Raw genomic sequence first — 11,500 nt, 5'->3', positions numbered from 1 at the left:
ATCTCATGGGGAGTTTTGCCATCGAGGACAGGTGTGGGAATCCGATTAATCAGATAAGTAGCAGTTAGAATGCACTCGCCCACGAGCAACCTCTAGGATATGACGGTGCTTCCGTTCAGCAATCCCAATTTGTTGGGGCATGTCAACACAAGTCCTCTGATGAAAAAGCCATAGTCATGAAAGTATTGTTACATTTTGTGGTAGAGAAACTCAGATCCATTGTCAGTTCGAACTTGGCGAACTTGACAATTGAACTGGGTTTGAATGAGTGCACAAAAATTGGTTAAAAAATGGTAAGTATCTGATTTATATTTCATGAGAAAAACCCATGTACAGCGTGTGTGATCATCAACAATGGTGAGAAAGAAATGAGCTTCAGTATAAGATGGTGTAGAGTAACCACCCCAAATGTCAACATGTAAAAGAGCAAATGGAGAAGAAGCTCTAGTAGTACTTAATTCAAAAGGAGTTCTAGTTTGTTTAGGACAAACAGTACATTGAAAATCCTTACATAACAATTGTTCCATAATAATAGAAGATAAACCGGATAATCTACTACGAGAAAGATGACCTAGTTGGTTATGCCATGGCTCAAAACGAGATGCCCGAACAACAGGAAAACAACTCGTTTATTTGAAGGAGAAGGGGAAAAATGATAAAGCCCATCCTGTAGTTCACCCATTCCAATCAACCTCTTCGTGAGAAGGTCCTGAAAAATGCAAAAAGTAAGATAGAAAGTGACAAAACAATTCAGCTGTTTACTAAGTTTGCTAACAAACAGGAGATTAAATGAAAAGGATGAAACAAAAAAAACGTCATTGAGATGAATTTCAGATGACAAATGTGTAGAGCCATGCTGTGAAGTTGGCATAGTATCACCATTTGGCAATTGAACAGGTTTAGCATTAGGTGTATGAATAATGTCATGCAAATATGAGAGAAAGGAGTCATGTAGTCTGAAGCACCACTGTCAATGATCCAAGAAGTAGTAGGGAAAGGGGAAATGACATTTGAAGAAATGTTATCCGCTAGATTTGCAGAGGAACCATTACCATCAATATTGAGGAAGCTCAATAACTGCTGATATTGGGCAGTGCTGAGAGGAGGCAATGAAGGAACCGAGCCTTATGAAATGTCACTTACAGCAAGAGCATGGGAAGGAGGAACAACATTGGCATGGATGGCAGCAGCAGCAGCGTGGCGGTGTAGGCCTTGGAACCGTACCTATCATTGGATTGACGCTTGGCTTTGGGATGATTTGGTGGGTAGCCGTGAATCTCCCAACAAGTTGATCTCCAATGGCCATGGACGTTGCAGTGATCATAGAACGGACGCCCCTTGGGGCGGCGGTCTGGTTTGGGCATGGTGGAGGGTGACTTGAACTGAGAAAAGCCAGGTTTGCTGACTGCATAACAACCACATTAGCCATGTTTGGGGCTTGTTGCAGCAAATGTTTTTGTTGTTCTTCTTGAAGGACCATGTTGTAGGCTTTATTGAAGTTGGGCAAAAGGTCCATGGCTAGAATTTGGGTCCAAATCCGAGAGAAAGACGTATTCAACCCCATCAAAAACTGGCAGACCTGCTCTTGATGTTGGCAAGTCATGAATGCTTTGGATGAACCACAAGTCCATTACGGAATTTTTGAATCAGAGAGGAGTTCGTCCCAAAACATTTTGAGTTTGGTATAATATTCAACAACGGAGAGTTGTTCTTGTTGGAGAGTGGCAAGAGATTTTTTAAGAAAAAAATGAGAGGAGGATTATCATGCGAGAACCGTTCTTCAAGATCGATCCAGACAGCTTGAGCAGTGGCTGTGTAGGCAACACTATCGGCCAATGTTCGAGAGAGACCATTGAGAAGTCAAGACGGCACCATGAAGTTGCAACGTTGCCAGGCGTTGACATCTGAATCGGGAGAGGTTGGTTTGGGGAGAGAGCCATCAACGAAGATGTATTTGTTCTTCTCCCATAAAGCCATGAACATGGCTCTGCGCCATGTGTTGTAGTTCTCTCCAGTGAGGTGATGAGGGACCAGGGACATACCTGGATTATCCGAATGATGAAGATAATATGGAGAGGAGTAAGCACTATCCAAATTTTGAGTTTCAACGGTTGGGGTTTCAGTGTGAGGGATGGAGTCCGTTGAAAGCATGATGGAAAAAAAAGAGATGTTACAAGGAAGAAGCTGAACAGAGAGAAAATGAAAGATGATTTGTTAGAAACCTGGCTCTGATACCATGTAGAAATTGAGATTTGGGAAAAATTTGTTGTGTATTTTTCCATTCCATTCAATGGAAGGATAATATATACAGTTTAACAAATTAAATTCCTTACAATCAGGGAGGAGAGTAAAGAGTAGTAAATAATACAACAATATGCAAAAGAATAGGTCAATGTGAAACAGCTGTTTATCCCATAATAATAGGTCAACCGTGAAACGGTTGTATTTATCCCATAATAAAAATAGACCAATTCAAGTTTTGTTCTTAAATTTTTCATATAACCTCAACTTCTTCACCATTTGATAACCTAGACTCCCACGGTTATGAATCTAAAAATATGGAATTTTTGTAAGTGATATTGAATAGTATGCATAGTTGGCGACTTTTTTATTTTTTTAAGCTTTTCTTATTTTTTGAAGTTATTACTTTTACCACCACATCATCATCATCTAAATTTTATCTCAATGATATGGGGTTAGCTATATGAATCATGTTCTTCCATTCAATATAAGTTCAGAATTCATGATAATAAGTAGTAATGTTTTATGTTGGCTGCCTATTTAACGCAATCCATCCGTTTACTTGGGCTTCGAATGGGTTAAGAGAAAGTTTAAGATTCTCACCCTTATGAGACCCTACTTCTACCACATCCAACTTGTAAATGATGGCACTCTTGATGAATTTGGCCACATGTTGCCCGTCTATTTTCATGAAAGAGGCAACTTCAACCCATTTGGTGAAGTACTTCATGGCTTTAAGGATGAATCCAAACTAATTTGAAGCCTTAATATTTATGCACCCACTCACATCAAAGGCCTCTCTTGAGTGGCTTAGGGTTAGAATTGAGTGGCATGGACGGGCATAAGGTCCACATGACATTCCCTTGAGGAATTCCACACAAGTTATTGAATTAAGGAAAATATAAAATATTTTCTAGGGAAAGCATGGAAACATTTTAAAACATGCGATTGTATTTTCTAATTTATTTGTCTTGTATTTTTTTTTTTGGAAAAGTATAAACGGCATGTATAGTTTTCATTATTTCATAAATTGCCTATAATATTTCTTTGGAAACATTTGGTGTTTTATTCAAGGTGGCTACTTAAACATCAAAACATTAAGGACCAACCTAAAATGGCAAGAAAATGCAATTTTAGTGCAAGAAAATGCAATTTTAGTGCTTGAAAATTCATTTCCACCCTTAATTATAAAAAGGAAAAAGTTTATATAATGTTGCAACCTTAAATTGTAGAAATAAAGATACACCTCAAAAATCCATCAGAAAATGTTGTTTTCATGTTCAAAAACCCTGTAATTGATCATCTCGACATTGAGATGTATGAATATGAAAAACAAAATGATTTTGTATCCTAGAAATAGTGCATCTTGAAACACCTTATCTAGACCGTCCATTTTCAAGATTTTCATATGTTAATAGATCTAGTTGATTTTAACCATTTTTGGAATTTAAAATTTTATAATTAGATATGAAAATAGATTTTAGATAATCCTGATAATTTTTTACACTAAAATTATATGTTATGATGAAATTTAGAGGTGCACATTAAATGGATTGTTTAAGGTTGCAATCATATAGAAACCACACCCTTATAAATACTATAGGTCAAAATATAGTGTCGAACAAGCATATCAATAAGCATTTGAAAGTCTTAAAATAGATAGTTCAAATAGTGTGTTACAAGATGCACAACGTTTACGACTAGAAATCTTTTTTTTTTTCGAATCCATCATATCCAAGTCGAGATGATCAATTTAAGGGGGGTCTTCTACGGTTGAACAACCTATTCCATTAAATTTTTAGGTGCCCCACGTATAGGCTTATTCCCTCTCTAAATAGCCTTTATTTATGGGTGTGGTTTGCATAAAGTTGCAAAACTTAAATAATTAAAGTGAAATGCACTTCCAAACTTTGTTGTAAGATGCAAATTTAGCATTGAAAATTCTTAAGGTGGCTTAAGAATCTATTTTCATCTCTAATTATAAAATTTTAAACTCTAAAAATAGTTCAAATCAAGTATATTTATTTATGCATGAAATTCTTGAAAACAGACTATCCAGATAATGTGTTGCAAGATTTATTAATTTTTATACTTGAAATCTCTTTTTTTTCTACTTCTATATATCTTGTCCTTGAGATGATCACTTAGATAGTTTTCCAATATTAAATGAGCTTTTTCCAATGGAGTTTTGAGGTTCACCTCAGTTGTTAAATATATGGTGTTAACCTTATATACACTTTATTTATCCTCTTTCTCTCTCTTTAAGGAAAAAGTTTATATGAGGTGTTGATTTTGTGCTTTAGAGAAGTAAGGTGCACATCAAAAATCTTACTCTAAAAGGTTGTTACAACATCGAAAAACTTATAATTGATTATCTAAACCTCAAGATTGAAGGATATCGTTATTGTCGTCATCAAAGCTTTTTCTCAACTAATTAGGGATGACTATATTAATTTTGGTCCGCCATTCTACTCTATTAAGGTTCATACCCGCAGTGAGGCTATAAGTCCCTTCTAACTATATCCACAAAAAAAAAAAAAAATTGAAGTCCTAAAAGAGTGTATTTTGCAACATAGTGTCTAAATCGTCTTTTTGAAATTTTCAAATGTTTAGATCTAATCAATTTACCCTATTTTTAAAACTTTAAATTTTTATATTTAAGAATAAATTAACTTTTAGGCTACCACAAAAAATTGGATGAAGGTTCTATAAAGCTAGGCTTAATGAAAACAAAATAAAGTTTCGCCTCAAATCTTCGTTTGAAAAGCACTTTGGATAACAAAAATCTCCATAATAGCTCCAAAATCAATTTCCAACACCCATAATAATATTTGAAATTTTTTTAAAAAATATATATCTTGTGGATCTATGAATACTTATTTTTATGGTGAAATCGACAGTATAGATAATTTGTTATAATATACACTATATTTAGAGTTTGAAATCCTAATGTTTTTTCACAGTCATAATATTCAATCTGAGATGATTAATGTAATTTTTTATTATACTTAAATTATAATTTTCCAATAAATAATGAGATGAGGCTTTAATAAAAAGAAAAAATTTATATAAGGTTGCAACCTTAAACTGTTGAAGTAAAATTATACAGTGGATAGTGTTCCAATGTAGGAGAACCCTCCAATTGATCATCTAGACCTTGAGATGAATGGATACGAAGAAAAAAAAGAATTTAAAGTCTAAAAAGTTGTGCATCATGTAATAAATTATCTAAACCGTCTATTTTAAAGATTTTAAAGTATTTTTTGATCTGCTCGATATTGTACTATTTTAAAAAAATTTAATTTTATAAATAAAAAAAAAAAAAAAAATTGAAGCCATGATAAAGTTTTCAACACCGAAAGGACATCTCTAAATAATTTTTATAGGCAACCTTATACAACCTCACCCTTAATAAAATTGCACTGTATCCTTGGATAAATTTTGGCGGCGCCTCACATTGATCATTTTATTTATATATATATATATATATATATATATATATATAAAAGTGAGATGATTTGCGTATCAAAGTGGTTACAATTATTTACAACTATCCGATGTAAAATTGAATAGCTCGGATGTGTTACAAAATTTGATAAATTTTTTTTAAAATTTAAATTTGATTAATTAAATAACTATAGCTACCCAATTTCCCATCCAACGGTCAAGATTGCCTACCTTGTACAAACGTAAATGGTCTTGCACTGTACTTTCCCCTCTGAAAATTCCCTATATTTATCTCTCTCCACGGCCCATAAACTACCTCAGTTGTTCCTTTCTTTCTCATCTTACCCGTATTTACTGTCTCTCACTGTTGTCAACAGTGTCCTGGGATTTCTTTTTGGCTTTGAGATTGATTTGTGCATCTCTGTTAATTTGGCTCTATTTCTCTCTGTCTCTCTAATGGCGGAGGGTTCAGTCACAAATCCCCAAACCGAAGAATCCTCATCAGTACCCAATTCTCAAACTGAACATTTGAAGTCCGCCCAAGTAAGTAAATCCCTAGCTCTCTCATTAATTCATATATATATATATTTGATATGGAGACATTTTTTGTGATCAATTGTTATTAAATCATGTCACAAGATGAGTTCTTGCTATTTTCCTATTTTATAAGTGTGACGGTTTGTGTTTTACCCTCTCCTCGCTATTCCTAGTTCGTTAATTGGACTCAGTTTTCAATTTTCATGTGATTTAATGGTTTTTTGTTGGCATTCTCCATAGCGTTTGTATAGTAAAACAGGTTAGGGTTTGATGTTGTGGTTTGGCATTGGCTATCTCTCTGTAAATTGCCCTAAATTTGGCCACAATGTATTGTGTATCATGTTATTTAATGCCCTTCTTTCTTTTTCTTATCCCCTTGATGCGGTTTGATACTCTAGTAACCCTTGTCTCTTGTTATGCAGTTTGCTGTTATTTTCTTGTTCTTTTGGTTTCTATTGTTAATATTACTATTATCATCTAGTTTTATTCACATTTTCTCTGTTGAAAAGAATTTATTTTTATTTAGATTTCATTAACTGTGCTATTTTCTAATTTAGTCTCTTGATTAGGTTTTCTGTAAATTGTCATGATTGATTGTTATCCATAAATTGGATTTTTCACACACTACTTTTTCTTTGTAAATTCCTGTTCTTTCCTTTTTCTTGTTTGATATCTCTTTGTTGTGAAAGTCTTGGGTTTCAATTGTGCAAGTACATATTTTAGGGTCTATAACTTTGATTTACGACCCTTGGGTTTATGACTTTATAATTTCGTTTTTGCTCTCTGGCTTTGTATCTTTCCTATTTGCTCTTTTGTATTTAGAAAAACTTCTTGCCTTCGATATCCGTGAATCAAATTTTTATTTGGTCTCTTGTAATGGGATGCTGTATATTTGGATTCCTCTACTTGTATTCTTTCTTATCAATCCTTTCTCTATTGCTTTGTATTAAAAGCATTTGAGTTTGATCTAGCAATAATTTACAGTAGTGGGTCCCACGAAGTTCTCCAATTTGATATCAGCTGGCCTCTTATAACTGTTCTTACTTCATTGAATTTACTTTAGTTTCAGTGTGTTATAACAATCAACTCTTCATCTTGAAGTTGCGTGGAACAAGGGGGTCTGTTCATTGGCCTAGTTTTAATATCAGTCTGTTGTGTCCAATTTTTGTTGGTTTCTTATTTTTTATATACTAGGAAATATGATCTGACAATGATTTTATTTGTGAAAAGTGCTGATCATTATTTTAATTCATTTGGTATCTTTTCTTCATTTTCTTGTTCCTGTATTTTTTCTTCCTTTTAGTCAATAAAGATTGAAATCTGTTATTGCAGGCACCCACAAACTACGGCTTTGTGAATTTTCCTAATTGGGCTTCATTGGGTTCCCTCAATACTGATGTGCAGTTGATTCCAATTATGTACCCTGCTTTTGTACCTGGTTTAATTCCACCCCCAAATCAGGATCAGAATAACCGTGGTGCTGGTATATATGCTGTTCCTGTGCTACCATTTGGGGGGCCAATGGGTGGGATTCCAACGGGCACTCTTATCCCTCTTACCTACGATCTAAATGCACCCACGTAAGCTTATCTTTTCTTATCTCTGATTTTTTCTAGTTTTTTTTATGAATTATATTGAGGTCTTTAAGAACTTTGGTTTGTTGAAAAGTTTAGCAAAACTCTGTTTTGTATTGGAACATAGAGTATTGGATGAGACCAGTTCATTCGTTACTTTTGGGTCTAATGCGGCTTTATTTTTATCGAGTTGTTTGGTTTGGCTGGCCTATGTGGTCCGCTTATCTTTTTTATGAGAAAGATATGCAAAATAGGTCTTAGCGTTGAACAGAGAGTAAATATGAGCCCAAATTCTAAGTGGGATTTCCCCATGCCAGTCATTGACTATTAGCTTGTTACTTCTACACTTTAGGGTTCCGGTTTGGATCTTATGTTTGCCCAATAAGACAAGGAAATCAGGAAGAGATGTATATGTTAAAAACTCCTGGACTAGAAACCAAATGGCAATTAGCCATTCCTTAAATGATAGTATGTAAAACCGATATTGTGCGTTAATTGCTTACGTTTCTATTTCTTCTAATCAAAAAGGGAAAATAATGGAATCCAATTGCATACCTTTCTATTTCTGATTCTCAAACACAAAACCAAGAATAATCTGATTTAATATTGGCTTCTCTAGCTATAAAGAGATTGGGGTATAATATGTTGCATAATGATATGATAAAAAGATAGTTTGCACCAAGGGTGATACCCTGAATACATGAATGAGAGAGGAGCTCCAAAACTCTGTAGAATACCTACTTGAAGACATACGTAACAGCAGTGTTACATGGTAGTGTTGGTGCCCACATGACAGTGTTGGTGTCCATATGATTCGAAGTTGTCTTGGCCCAGAAAGCTGACATGACAGGACACATTCACACACTTATCATTTTAACTAAAATAATACATTTTTGTAATAGACATATACATAAAAATTCCATATTTTTTACACAGCTGCGTGCTTGGCATACTGGTAGATCATAAGGGCCTTATGCAAGAGGTCCTGAATTTAAGCTCAGGTTTGAGCTTTATATGAATTTTTATTGACAAGCCGTGCCTAGATGTCTTGACATGTGACACATTCCCAAGAATGGAGTGCTGGGGTAACACTGTCTAATAGTCTATCTCCTTAAAAAAACTAGGATATAGCATAAAAACTCTATTATTTCTTGTTATCCTCCCTGCTATATTTGACAAACTCCTCTTGGTGAAAACTTCTGTGCCTGATAATGGATATCTGACCACCTTCAGGAGGCAAAATACAGTTCATACTACGGCTGCAGCAGGAGGAGGAGGTGCGGAACAGGCTGTACGAGGAAGGCAACGTCAAAACCCACAGCAAAGACAAGTGGTTGTGAGGCGATTTCAGTTTGGGTTTCAGCTTGATTTGTTCCTCATACTGAAGCTCGCAGCTGTGGTATTTGTGTTCAATCAGGATGGTTCTAGAGAGAGACTCTTCCTTCTCCTTCTTTTCGCTTCATTTGTGTATTTGTAAGATTCTTAATGACACATCTCGAGTACCTTGCATACACACTTTACAAGTATTTATAACTATAGTGTCCATACATGCATACATACACGCACATGTAAAGGATGTTTGTCCTCTACATTTGTTCATATTCTATTTTTCACAACTGATTTTCTATTTTGCACCCCTAAAATGGTAAACTTTGTAAAGGATGCTCCACATTTCTTGATAAAAAACCTCCCTACCTATGTATCGTTTTTGGGTAGGGATGTTTGTCCTCATTTACTGATGGCAAAGATGAAATAATCTGGAGCAAAGCTGACATTTAGGGAAAGTCACGGTGTGCCTTTACATGCTTAATGTTGCCCCATCTTTAAAGGAAATTGCCCTGCCTGAAATTTGTATTTGCAAGAAATCGTTGGGGACATATCTTGTTGACAGATGTAGAGCACTTATTTTTTTTTTTTTTTTTGGGGAATCTTATCATATTGCCCATGAGCAACGAGCAATTTTAACACCTTGCCCATATCTTTTGATTTAATTTCAAAATACCCTTAGAAATGCACCTGCTTTATTTGGAGTAGTTACAAATGGGCAGAATGTTGAATAGTTTATTTCTTAGGGTTTTTTTATTACTTCCCCCCCCCCCTCACCATTGTAGGTTTGCAATATATGAAATTACACATACATGCACACGAATTTCATTAATCCTTTTGTATGGCAATTTTCAGGTATCAGACTGGAGCTCTAACGCCACTTATAAGATGGCTTCAACGAGGTGTACCAAGGCCTGGTGCAGTTCCACCTCAGCCCCCTGTTCCAAGGCCAGATGGTGAGCATGCACCTGGACAAGGTACCTGGATATGTTCCTTTTACAGAATGATGAGAGGGCACTCTATGTGTATGTGTTTTTTGGGGGGTGGGAGAGAGAGGAGGGGGGAGGGGGGTGGGGGCAGGGTATGTCGTTGGTGTTGATTGTGTGTAAAATTGTTGTGATACTGAAATGGATATCAAATAGTCATGCATAAAGTAGAATGTGGAGGTTTTCTGTAAAGTTTTCCAAGGTTGACGCTGCGTTCTGAGGTGTTTGCTGCAGAGTTCATCTTAACCAGAGTGGTTTTTATTTGAACCCGTTAATAATCGACTAACAGAAATACAATTACTAAGACTTTGAGATTTCTCAGAGAAATAATGATTACTTTTGCTAAGCAGGATAAGCCATGATCATGGTTAGTACTTTTATTTGATTTTACTCACCCCTCCTCGGGTAAAAGACAGAGATCAGCGTCCATCCCCAAAGTCAGTGGTGATCTTGGTGAGAGATGATGCCAGGTGGAAGGAGGAGATGAAAGATAATAGGTTGAGGAGTGGGTTCCCTTCCCTTGGGAACAAATCCTTCTATGAGACATGCAAGAATCCATATAATATATCATATCTTAAGACCTTTTTTTTGGTCAAATTTCTTAAATATGGAAAACTTTGGCCTGTGTTTAATATCTTTTAATATTATAGATATCTCAATCATTTAGCATCCATGCATGTTCTTCGAGAAATTAGGATGCCTCAGCTTGAAGAAGCTATATTTTGAGCCCTCTCTTTTCCATTTATAAAATTTTAGAAGTAAATTGGAGTGTTTCTTTATGTGAATTGCTTCAAGTACTTTTTAAGAAAACATGGATTCTTTCGTACTGAATGAAAGAACCTAAAAGGTGAAATAAGTTCAATGACTATTTTCTTTGATCCTTAGATCTAGTTGTTGTAATTTGTTTCACAATATTCATTTGATGAATGTGCATCTGCTCACTGGTATTTATGCAGAGAACAATGCAGATAATAATGGGAACCAAGCTCAACAGAATGTGGGTGTCGCAGAAGGTGGCCTCAACCTGTGGGGAATTTTGAGAGAGATTCAATTGGTTGTTGTTGGCTTTCTCAGTTCCCTTCTACCTGGCTTTCACAACCCGGATTAGTCGACATCCTCAACAATGGCCAAAAGAGTTAGTGAATATAGTGCTTGGGCAAGAAATTCTGTCAAATTTTCTTATTTTGAATTGTTTTTTCAGTGTTGATCTTGAAAGAAGGGAGAAAATATGATGATGAGTGCGAAGTTTCTTTTTCAGTTCACAAATTATAAACACAGCTAATAAAGCTCATACAAGTGATCTATGTAGATGTATCTTCTGATGATGATGCCTTGATGGTATTAGAATTCCCAATGAAATATTTAGCTGGGGTCTTCTTTTGCTTTGTC

General features: G+C 35.3%; 1 protein-coding gene and 1 long non-coding RNA gene across 3 annotated transcripts; one reads left to right on the top strand and one right to left on the bottom strand.

Moving 5' to 3' along the window:
- Positions 1-279: 279 nt before the first annotated feature.
- On the bottom strand, positions 280-2,391 carry LOC148783952 (uncharacterized). The gene is made up of 2 exons (XR_016042170.1): positions 1,053-2,391; positions 280-709 (listed from the first exon to the last, which is right to left on the bottom strand). It is a non-coding gene; the product is annotated as an uncharacterized LOC148783952 (long non-coding RNA).
- Positions 2,392-6,002: 3,611 nt separating this feature from the next.
- On the top strand, positions 6,003-11,500 carry LOC18440693 (uncharacterized). 2 transcript variants are annotated; one of them, XM_011627433.3, is made up of 5 exons: positions 6,003-6,231; positions 7,558-7,805; positions 9,033-9,272; positions 9,981-10,081; positions 11,068-11,500. In XM_011627433.3, exons 1-5 carry the CDS (start codon positions 6,145-6,147, stop codon positions 11,217-11,219), a joined length of 828 nt encoding a protein of 275 aa, XP_011625735.2. In that variant the 5' UTR covers positions 6,003-6,144; the 3' UTR covers positions 11,220-11,500. The 2 variants fall into 2 exon arrangements, with proteins under 2 accessions (XP_011625735.2, XP_006850894.2); XM_006850831.4 differs by having other exon boundaries at positions 9,981-10,102.

Source organism: Amborella trichopoda, chromosome 1, assembly GCF_054954075.1.
Source record: "Amborella trichopoda isolate Santa Cruz 75 chromosome 1, AtrichopodaSantaCruz75HAP2 v2.0, whole genome shotgun sequence".
Taxonomy (NCBI): domain Eukaryota; kingdom Viridiplantae; phylum Streptophyta; class Magnoliopsida; order Amborellales; family Amborellaceae; genus Amborella; species Amborella trichopoda.
The sequence above is the reverse complement of the archived record's forward strand: the minus strand, read 5'-3'. Positions and strand labels throughout refer to the sequence as shown.